This window comes from Panthera uncia (genome assembly GCF_023721935.1).
Source record: "Panthera uncia isolate 11264 chromosome A3 unlocalized genomic scaffold, Puncia_PCG_1.0 HiC_scaffold_11, whole genome shotgun sequence".
NCBI lineage: Eukaryota > Metazoa > Chordata > Mammalia > Carnivora > Felidae > Panthera > Panthera uncia.
Window position 1 is genome coordinate 65791978 of NW_026057578.1, and position 24309 is coordinate 65816286.

Below are 24309 nucleotides of genomic sequence, written 5' to 3' on the forward strand. Positions count from 1 at the left end.
CCAAAAATCACCTTTCCTTTTGTCAGCATTCCAGAAATTCTACCACTACCAATTAATTATTTTGGACTCCTAAATGATAGGTATTGTAAGTCCCTTCTCCATTGTAAGGGAGTTTACTAGGCACTTTGTCCCACAACAGAACAATCTGATGCAAACCTGTTGACAAGGTATATAGTAGGTGCACTGAAAAGGACACTCTTTCATCTAACCAGGACAATCTTACCAGCTGGGCTGAGGGACTTAGTATTTGATGTGCCATAAAAAGAAACAAATGTTTCTCTTGGCCAATTATTTACTGTCATTAAATTACTTATTCTAATTAAATAATTGTCCAGTAAAATGTATATTTTAATATGCTATATTACATATTTATATACCTATATATCCATATATCTATATATCCTTATCCTGGTATGCATTCTTAGTCCAGTTGGGCTGCTATAATAGAACACCATAGACTGGGTAGCTTAAACAACAGAAATTTATTTTGTACAGTTTTGAAGGCTGGGAATTCCTAGATCAAGGCACCAGCAAATTTGGTGTTTGGTAAGGAGTTACTTCGTGGTTCATAGATTGGTTGTTTTCTCACTGTGTCCTCACTTGGCAGAAAGGGAAAGGCAGTCCTCTGGGGTTTCTTTTATGTCATTAATCCCATGAGCCCTTATGACCTAAATCCCCTCCCAAAGGCCCCATCTCCAAAATACCATCACAGTGGAGATTAGGTTTCAGCCTATGAATTTTGGGAGAACACAAACATTCAGTCTATAGTACATACAGAAAACAATGGTGTTATTGTATCAGAAATATCCTGCCTCTCTATACAGTGAGTGTGCTTTTTACTATAGGTCTTCTTAAATATTTTCAGTTACTTCAGAAAAACATGTTATTACTTAAAATATTGAATTACATTTTTTAATAATAAAAATCTCAATTACCAGTAAGACTGCCATCAATACAGTCCCGCATTAATTTCCTTCCCATGGGTATCCACATCAAGGTAAAAGTTTTGCACAGGAGGCTAGAAAAGAGCTGGGTCGTTCTGAACTAGTTAATTTGAAAAAACTATTAGAAAGCCTCAGCCATACTTTTACTTATCAAAGTGGAGCAATTCTAGATCACCACAGGACCCAGGTAACCTGAAACTAAGAAAAAAGGAATCATTCATTAGGAGGCGTGAGAAATGTCTTAGGGTTGATTTTGTTTAAATGCCAAAGTGAATTGATCATTAGCATTTGCGAGAGCTGTGCAAATAACACCACCTAAGGGGCTAAACCAACAAGGGATTGTTTCAAAGCAATTAATTCACTTCCAAGCTTCTTGTATTAACACCACCTTATTTCCCCAGTGTAGACATACAATTTGTCTTAAAAATAGATCCAAAACTGTGATATTCTGCCAACAAGATTACAGGGGTGAAAGAACAACCCCCTAGTCAAATGCAAATTGTAGTCATATTAGTATGCTAATGAGCTAAGTGATAAACTGTGGGTCAAATTTCCCCTTCTTCAGCTTAAACCGCACTTGAAAAGGCTTATTTCTAAATGTTTGGGAAACCTAGGAGCAGCAACAATTAAGGTTTATAACATGAATGTTATCTGTTCAGCAGTATGAAAAATTAATAGAGAGGACTAAACTAAAATGAGACATAATTCTTCCTAATGATTTGTAAGTTAATGGGAATGATGGCTTCAAGGAAACATATTTAATTATTCTAGATTTGGAACGAAGTCTTTGCAAATTCCTTATTTTACAATTTTTAAAAATTAGGTCTGTTTTGTCTAGTTGAAGGAAATTTAAGGAGAAGCCTTTTTTATAGTCAAGAAAAGAAGTTGAAAGGAAATAATGGGGCTTGGGGGTTTCAAGAAAAAAAAAGTTGAAAGGAGATAACATTTTCATGAGAAACAATGTTTAGAGGTCAGTTCTCTTTCTTGACCACGTATCAAAGAAGACTTTCTGGATTGAACCTACACCCATCGCCTGATTTCACCTTGTCACAAAATAGCTTTGTGCTTTTATAGAGTTTTTCTACAGATATTCATTATCTTTTAAATGTTCATGTTCATTTTATAAGTTCCTTAAAAATCCAAAGCAAGTTGGATTATATTTTCCAGCATCCAGATCATCTCCTTGCCTGCATGGCAGGCTGGAGAAAGCCAAGGGAAGACCCCAAAAGGCCAGGAAGTGTGGTGGAGAGAGACTGAAAATGGGGTCACATAGATACTCCGACACATCCCACATCTGTGTGCTCATGTCCAGCTCCACCCTCTGACACTTCCACAAGCTGTGTAGCCATGGGTAAGTTACCAAATCTCCCTGGGCCTCAACTTTGACAATGGAAAAAGGAGATAATAAAGCTTTAGGTCCAAGGCAGTGATCCCAACTTGGCTGCACAGTGGAACTACCTGGAAAACTTTAGTAACGCTGATGACTGAGTCCCACTCCCAGACCTTCTAAATTTTTTTTTTTAACGTTTATTTATTTTTGAGACAGAGAGAGACAGAGCATGAACAGGGGAGGATCAGAGAGAGGGAGACACAGAATCTGAAAGAGGCTCCAGGCTCTGAGCTGTCAGCACAGAGCCAGACGTGGGGCTCGAACTCACGGACCGCGAGATCATGACCTGAGCCGAAGTCGGCTGCTTAACCGACTGAGCCACCCAGGCGCCCCAAGACCTTCTAAATTTATCTGTGTGGTTGTTACAAGGGGATAGGGACTTTTTAAAAACTCCCTAAGTGATTGAAATGGGCAGATAAAGTCAACAGCCAGCACTCTAAGGGTGTTACAAGAATTAGTTAAAACAAAAACAGTACCTGACAAGTAGTAGGTCAAAAATTATTTGTTTCCTTTTATCCATAGTTGGTTTTTCTATGTGATGAATGATAGCTGTGTTCGATCTTAGCTGGAAGCTAAGAGAGAGAATTCAAAGATTTCTTTTATTTTTTTTTAAACTTTTTAAATTTTGAAATAATTTTAAACTTGAGTTGCTATTCTCCAAGATTGATTCACCAATTGTTAACAATTAACTACATTTACTCTATCACTCCTCTGCATTCTTTATACACATATAATTTTTTTTTCCTTAACTCAGAGATAGCTGCAGAAAACATGTGACTTTACCACTAAAGAGCATGTATTTATTAAGAACAAGGGCAATCTCCAACATATCCACAGGGCAATTATGTGGAAAATTTAACATTGATACTATTATATAATCTACAATCCCTATGTAATTTCTCCAATTTCTCAATAATATCCTTATGACATCCTACCATGCCCTACCCCCCCCCCCCACCCTTCAGGATTCAATTCAGAATCATGCACTGCAGTTGGTGTCATGCCTTTTTCATTTCTTTTAATCTGACATAATTCCTCTGCCTTTCATGATTCCTGATATTGACAGTTTTTGAAAAGTACAGGCCAGCTGTTTCGTATTCCATGCCATCTTTTTTGTAAGTATACAATTTAATGATTTCTGGTAAATATATAGAGTTGTGCAGCTATCACTACAATCCAGTTTTAGAACATGCCCATCATCCCTGCAAAATTCTGCTTTCCCCACTCAAACCCCCAGCCCTGGGTAACAACTTATTTGCTTTCTGTCTCAATAGTTTTGCCTTTTCAGAATGTCAAGTAATAGAATTATACAGTACTGTATCTGGTCTTTTATGTCTGACTTCTTTGACTAAGTCTGATGATTTTCAGGTTTATCCATTTATAGCATACCTTGGTAGTTTGTTCCTACTTTATTGTTGAATAGTACTGTTGTATGGATATACCACATTAGTGGGCAGCTTCTAAGATGGCCTTCAACAATCCCTACCTTCTGGCATTCATGCCCTTGTGTGGTTCCTTCCCATTGACAGCAGGCTGGACCTATTGACTTGCTACTAATGAACTGAATGTGGTGGGATGTCATTCCTGAGATGAAGTTATAAAAAGACTATAGCTTCCCTCTTGGGGGCTCTTATTCTCTCTCTCTTGAATCCCTTGCTCTAAGCTGCAGTGTTGTAAGCAGACCTACGGAAAGATCCATACGGCAAAGAACTGATGTTTCTGGCCAAAACTAATGAGAACCTGAGAAACATGGGGAAGCATGGAGGCAGATACCTCCTCCTTGCAGTCTGACTTCAAATGAGACTGCAGCCCTGAGCAGACCTTGGCTGTAATCTTGGAGGGAAGTTACCCAACTAAGAAAGGTCCAGATTGCTGACCCACAGGAACAGTGAGAAAATAAACATTTGTTGTTTTTAACCACTGCATTTTGGGGTGATATGGACATAGCAATAGATAACATATCACATTTTGTTTATTCATTTACTAGTTGATGGACATTTGGATTGTTTCTGGGTTTGGGCTCATATGAATAATATTGCTAATGAACATTCATATACATGTCTCAAAGACTTTTCTTACAGCACCAACTTCACTTGGCTTGTACTATTCTTATAGTTTCCCTACTTAAAGCACTTTCTTACCTTGTCAAATAGAATTGTACAATCTACCACCTATGCCCTGCAGTAATATTTTAAATCAGGACACAGTATGTTGGAGAAAATCATTAAAAAATCATTAGGTTTCAAACTATACAGAGCACTAACTACTTCTTGATAGCCAGAGTATTCATATTTCAGGATATTAAAAAATAACTTGGGTTGGGGGGAGCTCCTGGGTGGCTCAGTTGGTTAAGTGTTCAACTCATTTGGTTAAGTGTTCAACTCTTGATTTCAGCTCAGGTCACAATCTCACAGTTCATGGGACTGAGCCATGCCTTGGGCTCTGCACTGACAGCATGGATCCTGCTTGGGAATCTCACTCTCTCTCTCTCTCTCTCTCTCCCTCTGGTCCTCTCCTGCTCACACTCAATCTCTCTCTCTCTCTCAAAATAAATAAATAAACTCTCTCCCTCTGGTCCTCTCCTGCTCACACTCAATCTCTCTCTCTCTCTCAAAATAAATAAATAAATATTTAAGAAAAATTAAAATAATAAAAATAAAAAAACAACTTGGGGACAACAGTGATCATCTGCTTAATATTATACTAGATACATGTATGGGGTAAAGGGTAGTAGTTCTGTGCCCTGGGAGAATTAAGCTCATATTCTCTTTTTCCACTTCCCTATTCTCTAAAGCATATATCTCTTAGAAAAAAAACATTTTTAATCTACTATACCTGCAAAGTGGTACCTGTATTCCTTTAATTCTTAACTAATAATATAGTCACCATGACTATGTTTTCAGGATTTTCTTTGCATAGCCAAGATATGGACCGATTTCTAATAGCATCTAATAAGCCCTTACCATGTGCCAGGCACTATACTAAACCCTTCATATGCATTACACTTTATTTAATCTTTACAATGATCTTAACTGTCACAACTCCCTAAGGTAGATACTCATAACAGGGTGGTCCCTTTGCACAATTGTGGAAGATGCCATTCATGTTGTAGTTTATATGAATGCCTGGAATTATATAGCACTAGGCTGCTTGTTGGTATTATTTATTACATTCTCTACTCAACAGATGAAAAGGCACAGAAATGTTAAGTATCTTGCCCAAGCTCACCCACTTTGTAAGTGGCTGAGCTAGGATCTGCATCTAGGTTATCTGGCTGCAGCCAGGGCATGAACTCTTAAACACTGTACTCTTCTGAAGAACCTTAATTTGAGGTTTTAAAAAAAGTCATGTTAGATAGGGTCATTTTAGATCATTATTTCTAGGGCATTGTTTCACAAGGAGTGATCCTTGGACCAGAAAGATCAACATCACCAGGGAGTTTGTTAGAAATGTGAAATATAATGTCCCAGTCCCATCCCAGACATATTGAATGAGAAAGCCTAGGGTGGGACCCGGTAGTGTGCACTTTACAAGCCTCCCGCTGGTTCTGATGTGTGCTCAAGTTTGAGAACCACTAAGTTTTAGGAAATAACTTAGTTTTTTTAAAGAAAGGACAAAAAAAAGGAAAAAAAATAATTAATGGTATTTAAATTTTTTTATATTTGCTTTAGAGCAAGTTTTATTTCAAGTAACCTACTCATATTAGTTCACATGTTTATTATACTCTTGATCTATGCTATAAAAATTAATAACCTCACAGAATTCAAGAAGGAGGCAAGGGTGAGAACAGGGCAGTCACTTTCTTCAGTTCCCCTATGAAAGTGAGGTAGCTGCCCATTCCCTAGGTTTCTATCTCCTCTTTCAAATGTTCAAAAAGGAAATTAAAAAAAATTTTTTTTAATGTTCATTTATTTTTGAGAGAAAGAGAGAGACAGACAGAGCATGAGTGGGGGAGGGGCAGGACACACACACACACACACACACACACACACAGAATAAAAGCAACTCCAGGCTCAGCACAAAGCTCAACACAGGGTTCAAACCCACAGACCGTTGAGATCATGACCTGAGCTGAATGAAGTCAGACTCAACCAATTGAGCCACCTAGGCACCCCCAAAAAGGAAATTTTTATTGATCTATCTGTGCAATGGGGTACATCCTTTTGGGCCAGCCAAGTATCTACCCATAGCTTCCTTGCCTGAGTCTGGGACAGGGGTGAAGTCACATAGTACACATAGGCCAGAAAGGCTCTGTTATGATGGAGACAAGTCAGAATGTTTTAGAGGGGAGGATGGATGAAATCAACGATCTGCATCTCTGACACACAATTTATGTTTTAAATAATGTGGTAAATATAAAAAGAATGCATTCATTCTATCACATTTGTTATTGAACATGTGGCACTTGATTTTCTTAATTGGTTTGGGAAAGTATGATATGGGCGTGGCTGGAGCAGAAGCCCAATGCAGAGCAGCAATGAGTGATGTTCAATACACTTCTCCATCAAATGGTAACACAGATGCTGAAGTAAATAACAGGAAAAATTCATTTGTCAGATTAACTGAATTAAAGTTGTCGTTTTTTTCTCTTTAAGATCTGAAGATATTTTTCAAAAAAATATGAAATGCAGTATTTGCTTATGAAAAAATATATCCAATGGTAGTTCAGACTTGTTCAAAGTGGTACCATCACTAGCTGAATTATACATTGTATCTAGCTATTACCTGAACGATGCATAACCTTTCAACAAATCCTGGGTACTTCTGCCTGTCTTATTTCTATCACATTTGCATTCTTCCCAGCCACAGGTGATTGGATCAAAGGTAGACATCTGACCAAGGAGAAACAAGCCATTTCAACCAGTTAGGTTTCCTATCTCAATACTTTGGTGGCTGAGGCACATTAATGGTAGAGCACTAGAGTGAAGATCTCTAAAATCTTGATACTGAGAGTCCTGAAATGTATTGATTCCTCTCTTTCTTGTGGCTTAGTTGTTCTCTGTTCCTTTGTGGACTACGAAAGTATTTTTATAATGCAACTTCTTTGACATGATTTTTAAAAATTTTCATTTTTACTTATTTTTGAGATAGAGAGAGAAAGCACAAGCTGGGGAGGGGCAGACAAAGAGAGGGAGACAGGAACTGAAGTGGACTTAGTGCTGACAGCAGAGAGCCTGATGCAGGGCTTGAACGCACCAGCTGTGAAATCATGACCTGAGCAGAAGTCTGATGCTTAGCCGACTGAGCCACCCAGGCAACCCTAAATGATTTTTTTTAATGTTTATTTATTTATCTTGAAAGAGAGAGGGAGAGAGAGAGCACAAGTTGGGGAGAGGCAGAGAGGAAGAGAGCGAATTCCAAGCAGGCTCTGCGCTTTCAGCACAGAGCCTGAGGCAGTGCTTGATCCCACAAACCAGTGAGATCTTGTTGACCTGAGCCAAAACCTAGAGTCAGAAGCTTAATCCAATGAGCCACCCATGTGCTCCTATAATGCAACTCCTTAAAAATAACACTCTTAATGATAACCATATAGATGGAAAAATCTATAAAGAATAACAAAAAAATGATTATTTCCAAAAAAGCGGTATGACAGTTACCTCTAAAGTGGAGTGAGGGAGATGTTTGCAGAGAGGGGAAAACAAAGGTCTTCTAAGGTATGGAAATATTCTATTTCTTAGACTGGCTGATGGTTACTTTATAGTTATTTTTTCATATTGATATATGTGTATTTTATACATTCTTGTTCTATAAGACACAATTTCTCAAAAGGGAAAAATAATTTTTACTTGAGTAATTCAGTAGGTTTCTATTCCTTTCGTGCAAACATGTTCCAAGACTCATAGTTATTAAAGATGCTTTAATAGTAGTAGTATTCATTAGGAAAAATACAGAGAATATGTGTGTATGTGTTTAAAGCATGATTCAAATACCATTAAACTCCAGGCTTGGAAGAAAACTGGGGAATTTTCTAGTTAGTTGAAGGTCTTTCTTTAATAAAGATAAAATTGGGAGCTAGAAAAATTAAATAACTTGCCCATTTTCTTCTTCTAATTCAGAATTCTGAGTTCTTTCTACCAAGCAATACCACTTCCCTAACATGAGAAGAGATAGCAATCATATGAGTAAGAAATGCATATTTCAAAGTTTCAATTATTTTTAATGCTTATTTTATTCTTAGTCGACTTGACTGGCTCTGAACTGAAAATAAATTATCCTATGTAATATAATATCTATACATAAGCAACATTTTATATCATGATTGCTGGATATCAAGAACATCCAGAAAAGAAATTACTGCAATTTAAAATGGAATTTTACTGACAAGTACTAAATTTTCTTCCCTGCTTATTCATTTTAAATCATATTATAAAGTGAATTTAATGATAGAGTGATTCTTATGGGCATAGGAAAAAATTGCTTCCCCTTTGCTAAACCCATCAAAGGTAACTGAAGATTAATAATACTATGTGTTGTAAAAATTGGCTTATTTTCACTAATGTAAGACACATCACCACTCAGATGTTATAGTCTGTTACTTGGAAAAAAGAAGTAGAATGCCTACAGACAGGACCGACCACATTATTTGCAGGGTCCAGTGAAAAATGAAAATATGGTGCCTTGTTCAAAAAGCAGAAAAAGTGCCAATGCAGGGCAATGCTAAAAAGATACTAAAATATAAAACCGTTGTCTTTCTTCTCTCAACTCTTCTTGGTGTGTTTAATTTGCTACTTAAATCCCTTGCACAGGGATATTTTCAGGGTGAGGGCAGCTGCTCACAGGCACCTCAGGGCCCCATTCCATGACTGTGTGCACTCACCATCCACCAGCTTCCAGGGTCACCTCTCACTAGCGGCAGGACCTATGTGCTATGCCCTGGTCAGGGGCAGGAAGTCAACCTCCCTTTGCATGGCTCATCACCCTAACCCATGGCAGATAGGCAACCCCTGAAGACTGTCATCTCCACACCGAAAATGTTGCCCCATGTCAACCTTGAAGAAAAAATCTGAACATATTCCAATCCCTTCAAAAGAAAATCTACCCATCAAATATTTATAGGCAATGTAGATTCTACAGAAGATTTTGTAAAGGAGCCAAGGGAAGATTTTATAAACCACAGTGAATAGCACACAACTTTATTAATGCCCTCCTCTAATTTGTCTTCTTTTTCTTGTTCCATGGTGGGAAGAGTAACAAAGATTCATCATTTTCCATGAAGCCAACTCCCAAATCTTCTGTGCATCAGTACTATTCTTCCCTTTACTGCATTAGTCCCAACTTGAACTACAACCTGAGGAGTGTCTCTTAGCTAGTTTGTAAGACCAGGCAGTCCTAAAAATAATGGCTAGTTAGACATAAAAGTTGTGCTCTGTGAACAGATTGGGTATGGCTGAGGACTAGCAGGGGATGGGGAATGGCAACATGGGCAGCATTGACTCTTAGCTGAGGAAATGTACACATCAGCTTAAAGTAGAGTTGTATTTAGGACATTTGGGGGTTTTAGCATAGCACGAAGAAGAAATTGAAGCAAAGAGAAGTACAAAGAAAATGGAAAACCCCCAACTCATGTTGGCTTTGTTAAATTACTGTGAATTTGTTTAATCTTTGTCCAAATAAGAGTGTGTAACAAACACACATACAACTAGCAACCACAAAACTAATCAATTGACAAATATCTTTTGAGATATATGCCAGGCAGTGTTCTAGATGCTTAGCATACAGCAGAGAACAAAAGAAAGACTGCTATTCCTGTGAAGTATACATTCTGGTCAGGGGGACAGATTTAACCAAAACATAATAAATAAGCTACCTAGTGTGTTAAAAGGCAATGATTGCTATGGGAAAGATAAAATACAATAGGGAAAGGGGATTAGGATTCTTGGGACATGATTGGGGGTAATTTGCAGTATTAAATAAGGAGGTCAAAGCAAGCCTCATTGTGAAAGTAAATTTAAGCATAGACTTAAAGGAAGTGAGAGAGTTAGCTAAGCAGATATCTGGATGAACATTCCAGGCAGAAAGCAAAGGTCACAGGGCTGGGTGTGCCTGGCACTGTTAAGAAAGAGCAGGGAGGCCAGTGATGGTGGTGGTGGGGTTAGATCTTATAAAATGCTGTGGGTTATTATAAGGACTTTGGTGTTGCTTTGAGTGAAATGGGGAAGCCATTCAAGAGTTTTGAGATGAGGAGTAAGATGAACCGACAGATTTTAAGATCAATCCCGGCTGCTGTGGTAAGGGAATACTGCCTGGGGGAAGGAGGAGAAGCAGGGAATTAGGAAATATTAAACTCATTTAGGTGAGAGACAGGACCCTGGCTTTGAGCAGGGTGGTGGCAGTAGATGTGGGGAGAAGGAGTCAGATTCTAGACATATTTTTTATTTTTTAATTTTTTTTAATTTGTATTTTTTAACGTTTATTTCTTTTTGAGACAGAGAGAGAGAGAGAATGCCAGCTGGGGAGGGGCAGAGAGAGAAGGAGACACAGAATCCGAAGCAGGCTCCAGGCTCCGAGCTGTCAGCAAAGGGCCCAACGCGGGGCTCGAAATCACCAACTGTGAGATCATAACCTCAGCCAAAGTTGGACATTCAACTGAGCCACCCAGGTGCCCCCATATTTTATTTTTTTAATGTTTATTTATTTTTGAAAGAGAGAGAGACAGACCAAGCATGAGCAGGGGAGGGGCAGAGAGAGAAGGAGACAGAGAATTCCAAGCAGGCTCCATGCTGTCAGCTCAGAACCCACTGTGGGGCTCAAACTCACGAACCCCATGAGATCATAACCTAAGCCGAGATCAAGAGTCACACACTTAATCGACTGAGCCACCCAGGCACTCCTAGCCATATTTTAAAGGTAGGAACAAAGGGAGCCAAAGGTGACTCCAAGGTTTGGGGCTTGCACAATCAAAAAGAGTGAAGCAATTGACCATAGTTACTAAAAATGCCTGACTCTAAATGCAATACTACTGTAGAACAAAAATTTGTATTTGCTATAAAATAATTTGGAATCTCCTTAATACTGCCTTCCCTAAACATTTACCTTATTTATCAGAAGTCAGTTTCACAACTGTAGTGTTTAATTTTGAATAAACTCTATTTGCTAAATGGCCTATTGCTACGGATATCATTTGTTTTATTCTTTTAGCAGTGGAGAAGGAAACAGGCTTCTCTAGCTTCTCTTGTGCAATCCTTTTGGGCAATTTCAAAAATTGAAGTAGGTTGACTTTTTAGATGCTGTTCATTTAAAAAATAACATTAACAGCAGCTAGCATTTACTGAGCACTTATTCACCAGGCCATGCACTAAATTGTTTCACATACATTGGCCTCACAGCACCCCTCTGAGGCTGGAATTACTTTTTTCATTTTAGACATGGAGAGGTTAAGAAAATGTTGAAATATTTTGCCTGGGCTAGTTAGTAGCAGAGCCAGGATTCTAACCCAAGTCTAGACTAGAGCTTTTAAAAACTGTACAAACTGTCTACTTGACTGTTATGTAGGGAGGGACCAGAGAAGGGGTATGGAATTGTAGCACTATTTTGTCCCTAAGAGTTATTAAAGCTTTAGGGTTTCCTCTATCTTAGTCTATTCGGGCTGTTGTAACAAAATACCAAAGGCTACATGGCTGGTAAATAACAAATACCTATTTCTCACGATTGTAGAGGCTGGGAAGTTCCACCCTTTGGTGTCTTGTGAGAACCCAATTCCTGGTTCGTAGTCACCCATCTTCTCACTGTAACTTCCCATGATGGAAGGGGTAAGGAAGTCTGGTGACCTCTCTTTTGTAAAGGCACTAATCCTATTCCATTGGGCTTCACTATCACAACCTAATCATATCCCAAAGTCCCACATCCTAATACCACCATACTGGGCATTAAGGGGGATATAACAATCTATAGCAGCCTCTTTTGTTAGTGATCAGTATAGTTTTTAATATGCCTATGTTTTAACTGAGTTTCATTGGTCACATTCTAAGCCTTAGTTTCCCCATCTTTGAGGTAAGGGATCTAGACTGAGGATTTCCAGGTCTTTAAAAATTTCAACTCTCTCAAGGCAAGACATATCCTATCACTATCAGGGATTCATTGTAGAAGTTATCAATGAGGTAGAAGTTAAAGAGAGCCTGGAAGTTTGGCAGAGCCTGGCCCTAAAGGTTCTGATAGTACTTCTGCTCCTTCCACTAGATCAGTGGTTTTCAAACTGTGTTCCCAGAGGAACGCTGGATGAAAATGCCTGGGCTTTTCCAGTACTTCTCTGTTTATCAGCATCAGCCCATTTTCTTTTCTTTTTTCTTTTTTAAGTTTATTTATTTATTTTGAGAGAGAGTGCGAGTGGGGTAAGGGCAGAGAGAGAGGGAGAGAGAATCCTAAGCAGGCTCCAGCTCTAAGCTGTCAGCACAGAGCCTGATGCAGGGCTTGAACTCACGACGAGATCGTGAGTCAATATCAAGAGGCAGATGCTTAACCAACTGAGCCACTGAGACTCACTCAGTGAGTCACTCACTCACTCACTGAGACTCACTGAGTCCCCATCAGCCCATTTTCAACCAGAATAGGTTCACTCTGATCTATTTTATAGAGTTGGGTTTCATGTTAAGATTTCATTCAAATAAAACAAAACCCCACGGTTCTACTTTGAGTTGTCTGAAACTGCCATTCTAATTGTTTCTTATACTTTAATGTGTATATGAACCACTTCGGGATCTTTAAAAATGCAGTCTGGGGTGCCTGGGTGGTTCAGTCAGTCAAGCCTCTAACTTCGGCTCAGGTCATGATCTTGTGGTTTGTAAGTTCCAGCCCCGCGGTGAGCTCTGGGCTGACAGCTCAGAGCCTGAAGCCTGCTTCAGATTCTGTCTCCCCCTCTCTCTGTCCCTCCCCTGCTCTCTCTCTCTCTCTCACATACACACACCCACTCTCTCTCTCTCTAAAAAATAAAAATAAACATAAAAAAAATGCAGATTCTTATTCAGTGAGTCTGGGGTAGGGCCAGGGATTCTGCATTTCTAACTCCTGGTGATGCCAATGCTGCCAGTATGCTGGGCCTGAATATAGCAAGGACCAAAATGATCTCTAGAGCTTTAAAAACTCTACTCAACCAAAAAGACTCCTTGCTTATTTTCCTCAGTATGATCTTAAGTTTACCAAAATGGTAAATTCTAGATTTCATCTTCTCCTACTCCCCAAGTTTTAGTCTGCCTGACTTTGTCTTTCTAAATATCTGTCTCATTCTCTCAGTGCTTCTCTTCTGTCTCTCTTTTGAAAGGTAAATATTTAACTTTTTGGACACACATTTAAATATCTTTCTACATACAGTGAACATTGTGCCTCAGCCAGTTCATCTTAGCAAGAGCTAACTATGGATGGTCTGGGAAATTTGCCACAAGTGAGTTATTTAAAGGTAGTTATGGTGACATTCTCTTCTAAATTCAGCATCTTAATGAACTTCTCCAGATTAAGGAGTAACTGTCTTGCACTCTTCCACCCTTTGTGTGAAAAATTTAGTACATACTTGAGACTGATTATTTTCTTTCCTGTGTTAGAGACTTCAAACATTTCCTTTCTCAAAATACTTCCTCAGCTGGCTTTTCCCCACATTATCCTTTTTCTGCAGAGGGGGAAGAGCTTCGATGACCAGAGCTGTCTTTCCCTAAGCCTCTACATAGCCCTATGTCTCCACATCCAACTATCAAATGCAGGGGTCAGCAATCTTTCTCTTAAAGGTCTAGATAGTAAATATTTTCAGCTCTGTGGTCCATAGGTTCTCTGTTGCAACTACTCAACTCTTCCCTGTAATGTCAAAGCAGCCAAAGACAATATGTAAATGAATGTGTGTGGCTGTGTTCTGTTAAAACTTTATTTACAAAAGTGGAAGGCAGGCCAGATTTGCCACCCGCCCCCTCCCCCACCTCCAAGGCCACAAGTTTGCTGACCCTTGATCTACATGCAAGTTGAAACTGAGCCAGTCAGATTACAGCTCCTGGGAATTTGGAATTGGGACTGGGAAACTGAGTTAAGTAATAACTAAGAGTTGCTAAGCAGGAAAGTTGGGCAAACTGGGTGGAGCCCAGAGATGAAGAGCTGGGGCCACTATTTGGGGCAGCCATCATAACGTGCCAGCAGACAAGTAAGCAGAGAAGCCAGTTTGCAGGGGAAATGAAGCAGACATACAAAGAAAAGCTCAGACTAGAGACCAGAAGATGAGAAAGGGTGAAAGAAAGTTCTTGTAATGTTGGCTGTGCTTCCCACAGTTTTGTCTCATATAATCCCTGTCTATTTTTATATTTGTTCCTCCTTTACTTTAGCCAGCTGGTATGAGTTTCTGTTTCTTGCAACCAGATAACCCCTAAGTCGAGCAACCTTTTATACTCCAGACATTCCAAATGACAGATAGTTCTCTGACATGAACAGTCATGCTCTCACACAACTGAGGGTTTGCGAGGTGTGGTTCCACTCCCCACCCCAACACTGCCACTTCTCCATGTATTTTTCTTTCTGCACATTTTGCTCAGGCATTATCGCCTGTGGCTGAATTAGGACTTGGTTCCCATTGCTCCTTATGTAAAACTCTATCACTGCACTTTTAATGCCACATTACATTTTCTGATTTGCTTGTCTATAGTTATAACTATAGCTTTCATCTCTATGCTAGGTACAGGGCCTGGTACATAGCAAGAACTTAATACAGACGTAAAGGTACACAATGGTAAATATATCTCTAACACAGGGATAGGTTCTAAACACCCTGAAGGCTCAGGATCCTCAGATACCCCTTCCAGCTTCATGAGCCAAAAGAGAAATAATATAAACTGATAAATTTATTAAGATGTAAAAGACTATAGAAATATACTCAATATGCTTTTGTACTCAACTTTGCTAATAGTATTGTTCAAACATATGTTCTCACTGATTTTTTGTCTATTTTATCAGCAGCTGAATATGTTAACATCTCCCACTAAAACTGTTGACCTTTTTATTCTTCCTTATAGTTCTGTAATTATTGCTGTATGTGCTATGACATTATGTTATTAGGGGAATATAACTTAGAGTTTTAAAAATCTTCCTGGCAAATTAAATCATTATCATTATGAAGTCTCCCTTTATCTCTATTATTGCTTTTTGTGTTATAGTCTACTTAAATCTGATATTAATATAGCTATTCAAGTTTTCTTTCAAGTATTGTATGGTTTAGTTTGTTTCTATCCCTTTTCTTTCAACCTTTCTGCATTTTTATATTCTAGATATATCCTTTGTAAACAGCATGTAGTTTTTGATTTTTTTGTCCAGTATGACAATCTATGCTAGCTCGTTACATCAACTGGTGGCCCCAGATTTATCAACAGCTACTAATACTTACATTCTTCTGTAGTTCCCTCCCCTTGACTCTGGGATTGGCTTATAATTTGCTTTATTCAAAAGAATGTGGCAGAAGTGACAATATGCTAGTTCCAAGTCTAATCCTTCTGGAAGACTCAAGCTTGTGCATAAGAAGTTTGCCTATTCCCCTGGAGAGACTATGTGGAGAGGAAGAAGTCATGGAACTACTTACACAAAAACCAAAGAATTCAATTAACAGTGAGAACCAAGGCCCCATACATATGAGCTCAGTAAAGCTGGTCCAGCTAATCTCCAGCTATTGGAGCCATCCTAGCTGAGGTGCCAGCCATGAGAGTGAAGCAGCTCTCTGGGATGTTTCAGCCCCAGCAGACATCACCCAGAGATGAGATGAGCCATTCCCTTTGGATCCTACCCAAATTCCTGACCCACGGAATCATGATATATAATAAAATGGTCATAGTTTAAAGTTACTAAATTAGGGGTAGATTGTTAAATAGCAATAGGCAACTAAAACAATTTTTTTCATTAAATCAGGATTTTTTACTTAATGTAATCAGTGATATATTTGGGTTTAAGTCTATCATCTTATTAAGTACTTTCTTTTTTTTTTTTTAATGTTTATTTATTTTTGAGACAGAGAGAGACACAGCATGAGCAGGGAAAGGGCAGAGAGAGAGGGAGACACAGAATGTGAAGCAGGCTCCGGGCTCTGAGCTGTCAGCACAGAGCCCGACGCGGGGCTCGAACTCACGAACTGTGAGATCATGACCTGAGCTGAAGTTGGACGCCCAACCTACTGAGCCACCCAGGCGCCCCAGTACTTTCTATTTTTGTCTTATCTATTGTATGCCCTTTTATTTTTCCTATCTTGCATTTAGGATAATTACTTTTGATTCTCCATTCCCTTCTTCCCCCTTTTAAATTTTTTTTTTTAACGTTTTATTTATTTTTGAGACAGAGAGACACAGAGCATGAACGGGGGAGGGGCAGAGAGAGAGGGAGACACAGAATCGGAAGCAGGCTCCAGGCTCTGAGCCATCAGCCCAGAGCCCGACGCGGGGCTCAAACTCACGGACCGCGAGATCGTGACCTGAGCCAAAGTCGGACGCTTAACCGACTGAGCCACCCAGGCGTCTTCCCCCTTTTAGATTGGAAACTGCATAGTGTGATGGTTAATTTTATGTGTCAATTTGGCTAAACCACAGTGTCCAGATATTTGTTCAAACATTATTCTAGATGTTTCTGTGAAGGTGCTTTTGGATGAAATCTACAATTTAACTGGTGAACTCTGTGTAAAGCAGTTTGTGTAAGCCACTCCATAATGTGAGTGGGCTCATTCAATCAGTTGAAGGCCTTAGGAGAACAAAGATTGACCTTCCCTGAGCAAGAAAGAATTCTACCAGCAGACTGCCTTTGATCTTGAACTGAAACTCTCCCTTAGGTCAACCTGCAAGTCTATCCTGCAGATTTTGGATTTATCAAGCCTCCAAAATCACTTGAGCTACTTTCTTAAAAAAGTGTCTCTCTTTGTGTGTGTGTGTGTGTGTGTGTGTGTGTGTGTGTGTGTGTATACATCCTGTTGGTGCTGTTCCTCTGGAGAACCTTGACCAATAACCATAGTCATACTATTCTCTTAGTGATTATTCTAGAGATCACAAGATACATTCTTGACTTATCAGAGTCTACTATTAATTGTAACTTTTTTCCATCCTCGTAGATGATGAACAGATTTTAGAATACGTGATTCCATTTACCTTCTCCTAACATATATACCATTATCATACATTTTTAAATACAAAAGACATTACTATTATTGGACTACATAATCAATGTCAATATTCATTTAGATTTACCCACATTATTTATCTTTTTTTCTTAAGCATGCTTCACACTCAGCGCAGCCCAACACGGGGCTTGAACTCATGACCCTGAGTTCAAGACCTCAGCTGAGATTAAGACACCTAACCACCTAACCAACTGAGACACCTAACCAACTGAGCCACCCAGGCACCTCATTACCCACAAATTTGTCATTTTAATTGATCTTAATTTCCTCATGTATCTCTAACCTTATTACAACTGGGATCATTTTCCTTCTGCTCAAAGAATGCCAGTGTGAATCTGCTGGTGACAAATACTCTATTTTGTTTGTTGGAAAATTTAAAAAAAAAAAAAATTTTTTTAACGTTTATTTATTATTGAGAGACACAGAGCGTGAGCAGGGGAGGGGCCAAGAGATGGAGTGACACAGAATCCTAAGCAGGCTCCAGGCTCTGAGCTGTCAGCACAGAGCCCAATGCGGGGCTCAAACTCACAAACCACTAGATCATGACCTGAGCCAAAGTCAGACACTTAACCAACTGAGCCACCCAGGTGCCCCAGCGACTAAAAATGTATTAATTTCACCTTCATTCTTAAAATATTTGCTTTTAATCTTTTAAAGTTATTGAGCCATGGGGCGCCTGGGTGGCTCAGTCGGTTAAGCATCTGACTTCGGCTCAGGTATTGATCTCGTGGTTTCTGAGTTCAAGTCTGGCATTGGGCTCTGTGCTAACAGCTCAGAGCCCGGAGCCTGCTTGGGATTCTATGCCTCCCCTCCTCTCTGCCCCTCCCATGCTCATGCTCCGTCTCTCTCTGTTTTCAATATAAATAAACGTTAACAAAAAAAAACTTTTAAGTTATTGAGCCATCATTTTTTGGCTTCAAACTATTCTGTTATAAAGTCAGTTGTAAGTCTGATTATTGTTTCTTTAAAGATCAACTCTTGTTTTCTCTAGTTATTCTTAATATTTTTCTCTTTGTCTTGGGTTTTAGCAATTTTTTCATGACGTATTGATGTGTCAACTGTATGGATTAGAAATATATATATGTATATATACATGAATCCTCCAGGGGTTCATTAATTCACATATTATTTCTGCCCAATACTGTCTTTCATTTCATTCTGGAATTCCATCTATGTGCATATTAAACTTTATCATTGTATCTTCTATGTGCCTTCCCTATGTTCTATATTTTCCACCCTTTTTCTTCTGACTCATTTTGCATAATTTCTTCTCACTTATCATCTAGTTCACAAATTCTATCTTTATCTGTGTCTAATATGCTGTTATAGCCATCAGTCCTTATTTTCAGTTATGGCTGTTATAGCCAATAGTCCTTATTTTCAGTTAGTGAATTTTTTGGTTCTAAAATTTTCATCTGATTCTTATTTTCAAGTTTCTAGTTATCTGTCTAAATTTTAATCTTGTTCTATTTACTTATACATAGAAATCATTGTTATTTTATTTATTTTATTTTATTTTATTTTTATTTTATTTTTGAGAGACAGAGAGACAGAGCTCAAGCAGAGGAGGGACAGAGAGGGAGACACAGAATCTAAAGCAGACTCCAGGCTGTGAGCTGTCAGCACAGAGCAGGATGTGGGGCTCGAACCCACAGCGAGATCATGACCTGAGCCGAAGTCGGATGCTTAACTGACTGAGCCACCTAGGCTCCCTGAAAGCATTGCTATTTTTAAATCTAAGTCTGATAATTTCACTCTCTGAACCCCTTTAGTTCCATTTTTTGTTATTTGTTGTTTCTGTTGTTTTTCTTATTTTTTTGTGTGACTGATTATTTTTGATTGTGTACTAGACATAGTTTTTGGAAAATTATACAAATGATTTGAGGCGTAGAATAATATTACTTTACTCCAAAGAAAATTTCAGTTTGCTTCTGCCAAGGGTTTTGGGGGAATTGACTTAAAGGAACTACCCTAATCCAATCTTAGGGTTGAGATGATTTGAAATGGAGATGTTGACCCTTTACATCTAGGATGTAGCCATTTGGATTCCCTGTCTAAAGCAAGTTCAACCAAGTCATCCTCTTTCCCCCTTTGAACATTCTGATCTCTAATCACTATCCTCCATTCCTATTCATACTCTCAGCAACCCTCAGATCTTGGGTTGGTAATTTCTATCTTGTTAGCTCTCTAATACCTTTGAGCTGATAATTTTATTTTTTTTTTTAACTTTTTTAACGTTTTTATTTATTTTTGAGACAGAGAGAGACAGAGCATGAACGGGGAGGGGCAGAGAGAGAGGGAGACACAGAATCGGAAGCAGGCTCCAGGCTCTGAGCCGTCAGTCAGCACAGAGCCCGACACGGGGCTCGAACCCACAGACCGCGAGATCGTGACCTGAGCTGAAGTCGGACGCTTAACCGACTGAGCCACCCAGGCGCCCCTGAGCTGATAATTTTAATATTTTGTTAAGTTCTTCCAGTGTCGTTAGTAGAAGGATTGGTCCAAATTATTGCCAATACCAGGACTTACAGAAATGTAGGTACTGTTAAATATATCTAGTTGTTCTTAGAGGTACATTGAAAAAGATCCTCAAAGGAAAAAACAAAACAAAACTAGACTGTCATCTGCAATTCTATCTTTTTAGCCCCAAGTAACAGACCAGTACTTATAGGGCTGTTGTATCTTAGTCCCGGTATCTTGTGATTTGAGAAAAGTTACTTTTGTATCAACAAACATTATTATTTTTTTTAACTTTTTAAATATTTATTTATTTTTGAAGAGGGGAGAGAGAGAGAGAGACAGAGCATGAGTCAGGGAGGGGCAGAGAGAGAAGGAGACACAAGAATCCAAAGCAGGCTCCAGGCTCTGAGCTGTCAGACAAAGGCCAATGTGGGGCTCCAACTCATGGGCTATGAGATCATGACCTGAGCTGAAGTTGGACACCCAACTGAGCCACCCAGGCACCCCTACATTATTATTATTTTTTAAATATTTATTTACTTTGAGAGCAAGAGAATGAGAGTAAGCAAGCAGGGGAGGGGCAGAGAGAGAGGGAGAGACAGAATCCCAAGCAGGTTCCACGCTGTCAGCACAAAGCCTGATGTGGGGCTTGATCTCACAAACTTGATCTCACATGACCTGAGGCAAGATCAAGAGTCAGGCACTCAACTGACTGAGCCACCTGGGTGCCCCGTTAACAAATATTATTGACCATCACCTCGGTCCCAAAACTGTTCTAAGCAATTAGACTATAAGAATGAAAAAGATATGGGCATTGACTTCAAGGGTCTTCAAGTCTACATTCTTTATTGGTAAACTGTTTATTTTTAGAATCATCAAGTCATGATCAAAGTGTCTTTGTTAAATATATGTAATACAATAATAAATGCATTTAAAATGTAAATGTGTATATTTGAGTTCCTATCACTTTTCTGTCTAAATATGAGGGCATTTCAAACAATATGTTCTCTAATGTATTTGCCTTCCAGTAAAGTTTCAAGTACAAAAGTATTTTGGAGAGGGGTGCCTGGGTGGCCCAGTTGGTTGACTGTCTGACTTCGGCTTAGGTCATGATCTCATGGTCTGTGAGTTTGAGCCCTGCATTGGGCTCTCTGCTGTCTGCAAAGAGCTCTCTTCTGATCTTCTGTCCCCTTCTCTCTTTGCCCCTCCCCCACTGGTTCTCTCTTTCTCTCTCTCAAAATAAACTAAAAAAAAAAAATTTTTTTTTAAGTATTTTGGAGAATGAACAATATAAACTTCACAGGAGATCTTAAATGCCAGGATCCTCTTTTTCCTAAAGAGTTAAGCTCTGGTTTCACAGCCTTTTTACTCTTGCAAACTCCTGGGTAAAGCTACTCACCCTGAATCATCATTAGTTTTAATCACAGCTTTTTCTTGAGAGGTGTTCAAAGTCCTCTAAAATAGCCTTTAAGTATACAAGTATCCCTGGACTCTAAACTAAGTGTGATAGACTTCCTAAGAGACCTGAGCCTTACCTGCAGAGATTACTTAAATGTGCCCAGCCTGTCTACTGAATCAGTCATAGACAGGACCAGCAGAGAGATGTTAGTGGATGCCAATGCAGTATTTTCATTATTTGACCTTGTACAAGTTACATAGCTGTTCTGGATTTGTTATTGTATCTATGATAAACTGCGCTCCTAGATGACATGTCTTGAAAGTATGTATTAATGCCAACTCTCAAATTCTGTGATTCTTCTAGAGTTGAGGAGGACTGTTTGGTCACCTGAGTTTAAAATAGATGAGAAGGAAAACTAGAAACTAAAGTTCAATATATCAAATAAGATACTATTACAATAATCTGTAGGGAGATGAAGACCCATATTATATTAGTGATCACCATGGTCAGCAGATATAAAACAAGACAAAAGTATGAGGAGACTATGGCTTTCCAGAAGCCACCTCCTCTTAATCTTCCCTTCCTTCTTTGTTCCCGTTCTACTGCATTCTTCCTCCAGGAACTTCCTTCAATTTGTCCACATGAGGGGGCAACAGTGATCGATCTGAAGGGAGAAAATGAAGCAACTCTTGCTTCTATAAAGCATATAGTACATTTGGCTTGTGGCCGCTTAATCTAAGTGCAGTTATGAGGCCTTTCAGACAGTGTAATGAGAAACAAATGGAACTAGCAGAGGATTTTGGACAAATCATATAGACACAGTATTTTCATCTGCGGAATGATGCCTATAATTAATTCTGTGTCTCTGTCATCCCCCGAGCTTGACTTGCTTTATTGTCAGTAGGAAGCTTGTTTTATGCTCAGCTCACTTGACTCACAGCCCGCACACAGTGAATATCCAGTTAACATTCATTGTTCAGGAAAAAAAAAAAAATGAACCTTGTATGCATCAGTCCCTGTGCAGGTCTCTTTCACACACGTTTACTTTTAATCCGTTCAGCACATTTGTGATATAGGTATCACTACTCTACTTTTTAAAGATGTGGATAAAGATATTTAGAAATTTAGTGATCAGGATCATAATTTTAGTAAAATGGAGCCTTAGTTCTGCCTCTTATTTCTGTCAGATTATTTTTCTAAGCCTTGGCTTCCTTCTCTGTAAAGTGGGAATTTCTAAGAGTTAGGGCAGGGTTTGTAAATTTAGCAAAAAACAAAACAAAAATCAGGAAGTTCCCAAATGGAACATTCTTTTATTAAAAAATTATTCTACATTTACCTGAAATTCTGACTTTGGGCACTCCTGTATATTTTATTTGGCAACATTATCTTAGCATTATGGTTATGACAATGCATGTAAAGAACTTACCTCAGTCCCTAGCATTTAATGAGGGCTCAGGAAATGCGATGTTATTAAATTTTGGATCTGATTCCAAAGTCCTTTTTTTCACCACAAACACGCTGAGCTCAGTTTCCACTTAAAATTTCAGTGAAGCGAGTGTGATAACACTTTAAGTTCATATTAATGCTTTACCGCTTCCTACAGCGCTTTCAAAGCCCGACCCATGGCGGAAAGCTCTTGGGGAAACCCACAGAAGCTCGGGCTGTTGGGGGTCGTCGCTGCAGTCCCATCACAGGCTTCTCCAGCCGACCAGCCAGGAAGGCCACCCTAGCCCCGCCCCCGCGCCTTCTTGGCCACTCAGCGGCCGCGCCGCGCTCCGCCACACTCCTATAGGTTCTGCCGGGACAGGCGAGGCCTTTCCATTTTTCCCGCCTTCCCAGCCCCTCCTCAGCCCGAAACCGGCACTGGCCCACCACGTCTCCGCCCTGCCTTCCGTGCGAACCCCGCCCTTCCGGACACTGCATCTCCCTTCCTTCCCACCCGCAGTTCAGCACGGCCTGCGAGGTCCGGGGCCCGCCCTTAGGTAGGAGGTGGGAGGAGATACCGGGAGGCGGGCCGAGCCCCCTCCGGAGGGGGTCGCGAGAGGCGTGGACCGGAGGGAAGGGCGGGGCTAATCTCCTTGGCGCCGCGTTGCTATGGCAGCGGGGGAGGGTGCAGGGAGGGGGAGGAAGCGAACGGGAGGGGGATGTGGTGCTGCCGCGGCCGCCACCGCAGCTGCCGCTGCCTGCTCTTTGCCGCGTCTTCCCGGAGGCGGCTGCTGGAAGCCGCCGGGAGCAGCTGTGGTGCTCTGCCATATTGTGTCTTCCCCTGCCCGTTCCTTGCCTCCCCGCTGCGGCTGCAGAGCAGACGGTGAGTTCCCGCGGAGTAGCGCCCTCCTGGGCGGGCGCTGCCGGGCGTCCGCGCTCCCCGCCCCGGCCCGCGGCACAGCTCCCGGGCGCGGAGGCAGCGCGTGCGGCCGGCTCCCGGCGTGGGGCGCGGAGGCGGCTGTCCCGTGACGCGCCCGGACATTTTTGTCCTGTGAGGAATTGGCGCCGGCACGGGGTTCTCCCCTGCGCGCGGCTTGAGTCCTGTGTGGGTTCCCGGGGGGTGTCGAACCGAGGGGAGCGCGGCTCCATGAGGGTCGTGTTAGGAGGTTCGAGTTAGGAGTTTTTCGTGAGAGGTAATGACCGCCTGGGAACGGGTGTCGTCTGGCGGAAACCGCTGCGAGGGGTGCCGGCTCTCCGGGAAGGTTCGGAGGTGGCCCCGGGCACGCTTAGGGCTCAACTCAGGGCGCATCTGCTGTTAGAGGAAGTGCCCCAAGCCCCTCGGGAGTGTGTGCGGCGCCCCCTCCCCCGCCTCGAAGTGGAACGAGACGTGCCGGGCGTGGAGTCCTGGTCCGGCCCCAGACGGACTGGCTGGGCCCAGCCAAGTAGTGCCCAGGGAGGCGCCTGACGCTGCCTGGAGTGAACTTCAAGCCCCAGGATTGCCGGGCGTTCGGGGGACAGGGGCGGGTCCCGGATGTAGGGGTGGCCGACCCCGGCACTCTCTGGCCCCTCCTCCAGCGGG

General features: G+C 40.7%; 2 protein-coding genes across 3 annotated transcripts in view; one reads left to right on the forward strand and one right to left on the reverse strand.

The window, feature by feature from the left end:
• Positions 1 to 2486: 2486 nt before the first annotated feature.
• On the reverse strand, positions 2487 to 23879 carry LOC125936007 (uncharacterized). The gene is made up of 2 exons (XM_049649837.1): positions 22732 to 23879; positions 2487 to 2906 (listed from the first exon to the last, which is right to left on the reverse strand). Exon 1 carries the CDS (start codon positions 23877 to 23879, stop codon positions 22914 to 22916), a length of 966 nt encoding a protein of 321 aa, XP_049505794.1. The 3' UTR covers positions 2487 to 2906; positions 22732 to 22913.
• The window catches only part of FOXN2 (forkhead box N2), a 65344-nt gene continuing 64241 nt past the window's right edge, over positions 23207 to 24309 (forward strand). Inside the window, exon 1 of one of the 2 annotated variants that reach the window (XM_049651453.1) lies at positions 23207 to 23287. The gene's annotated coding sequence lies outside the window, so the exon portion shown is untranslated. Of the gene's footprint in view, positions 23288 to 23524; positions 23614 to 24309 lie in introns of those variants that run through there. The other variant, XM_049651452.1, reaches the window with a different exon arrangement.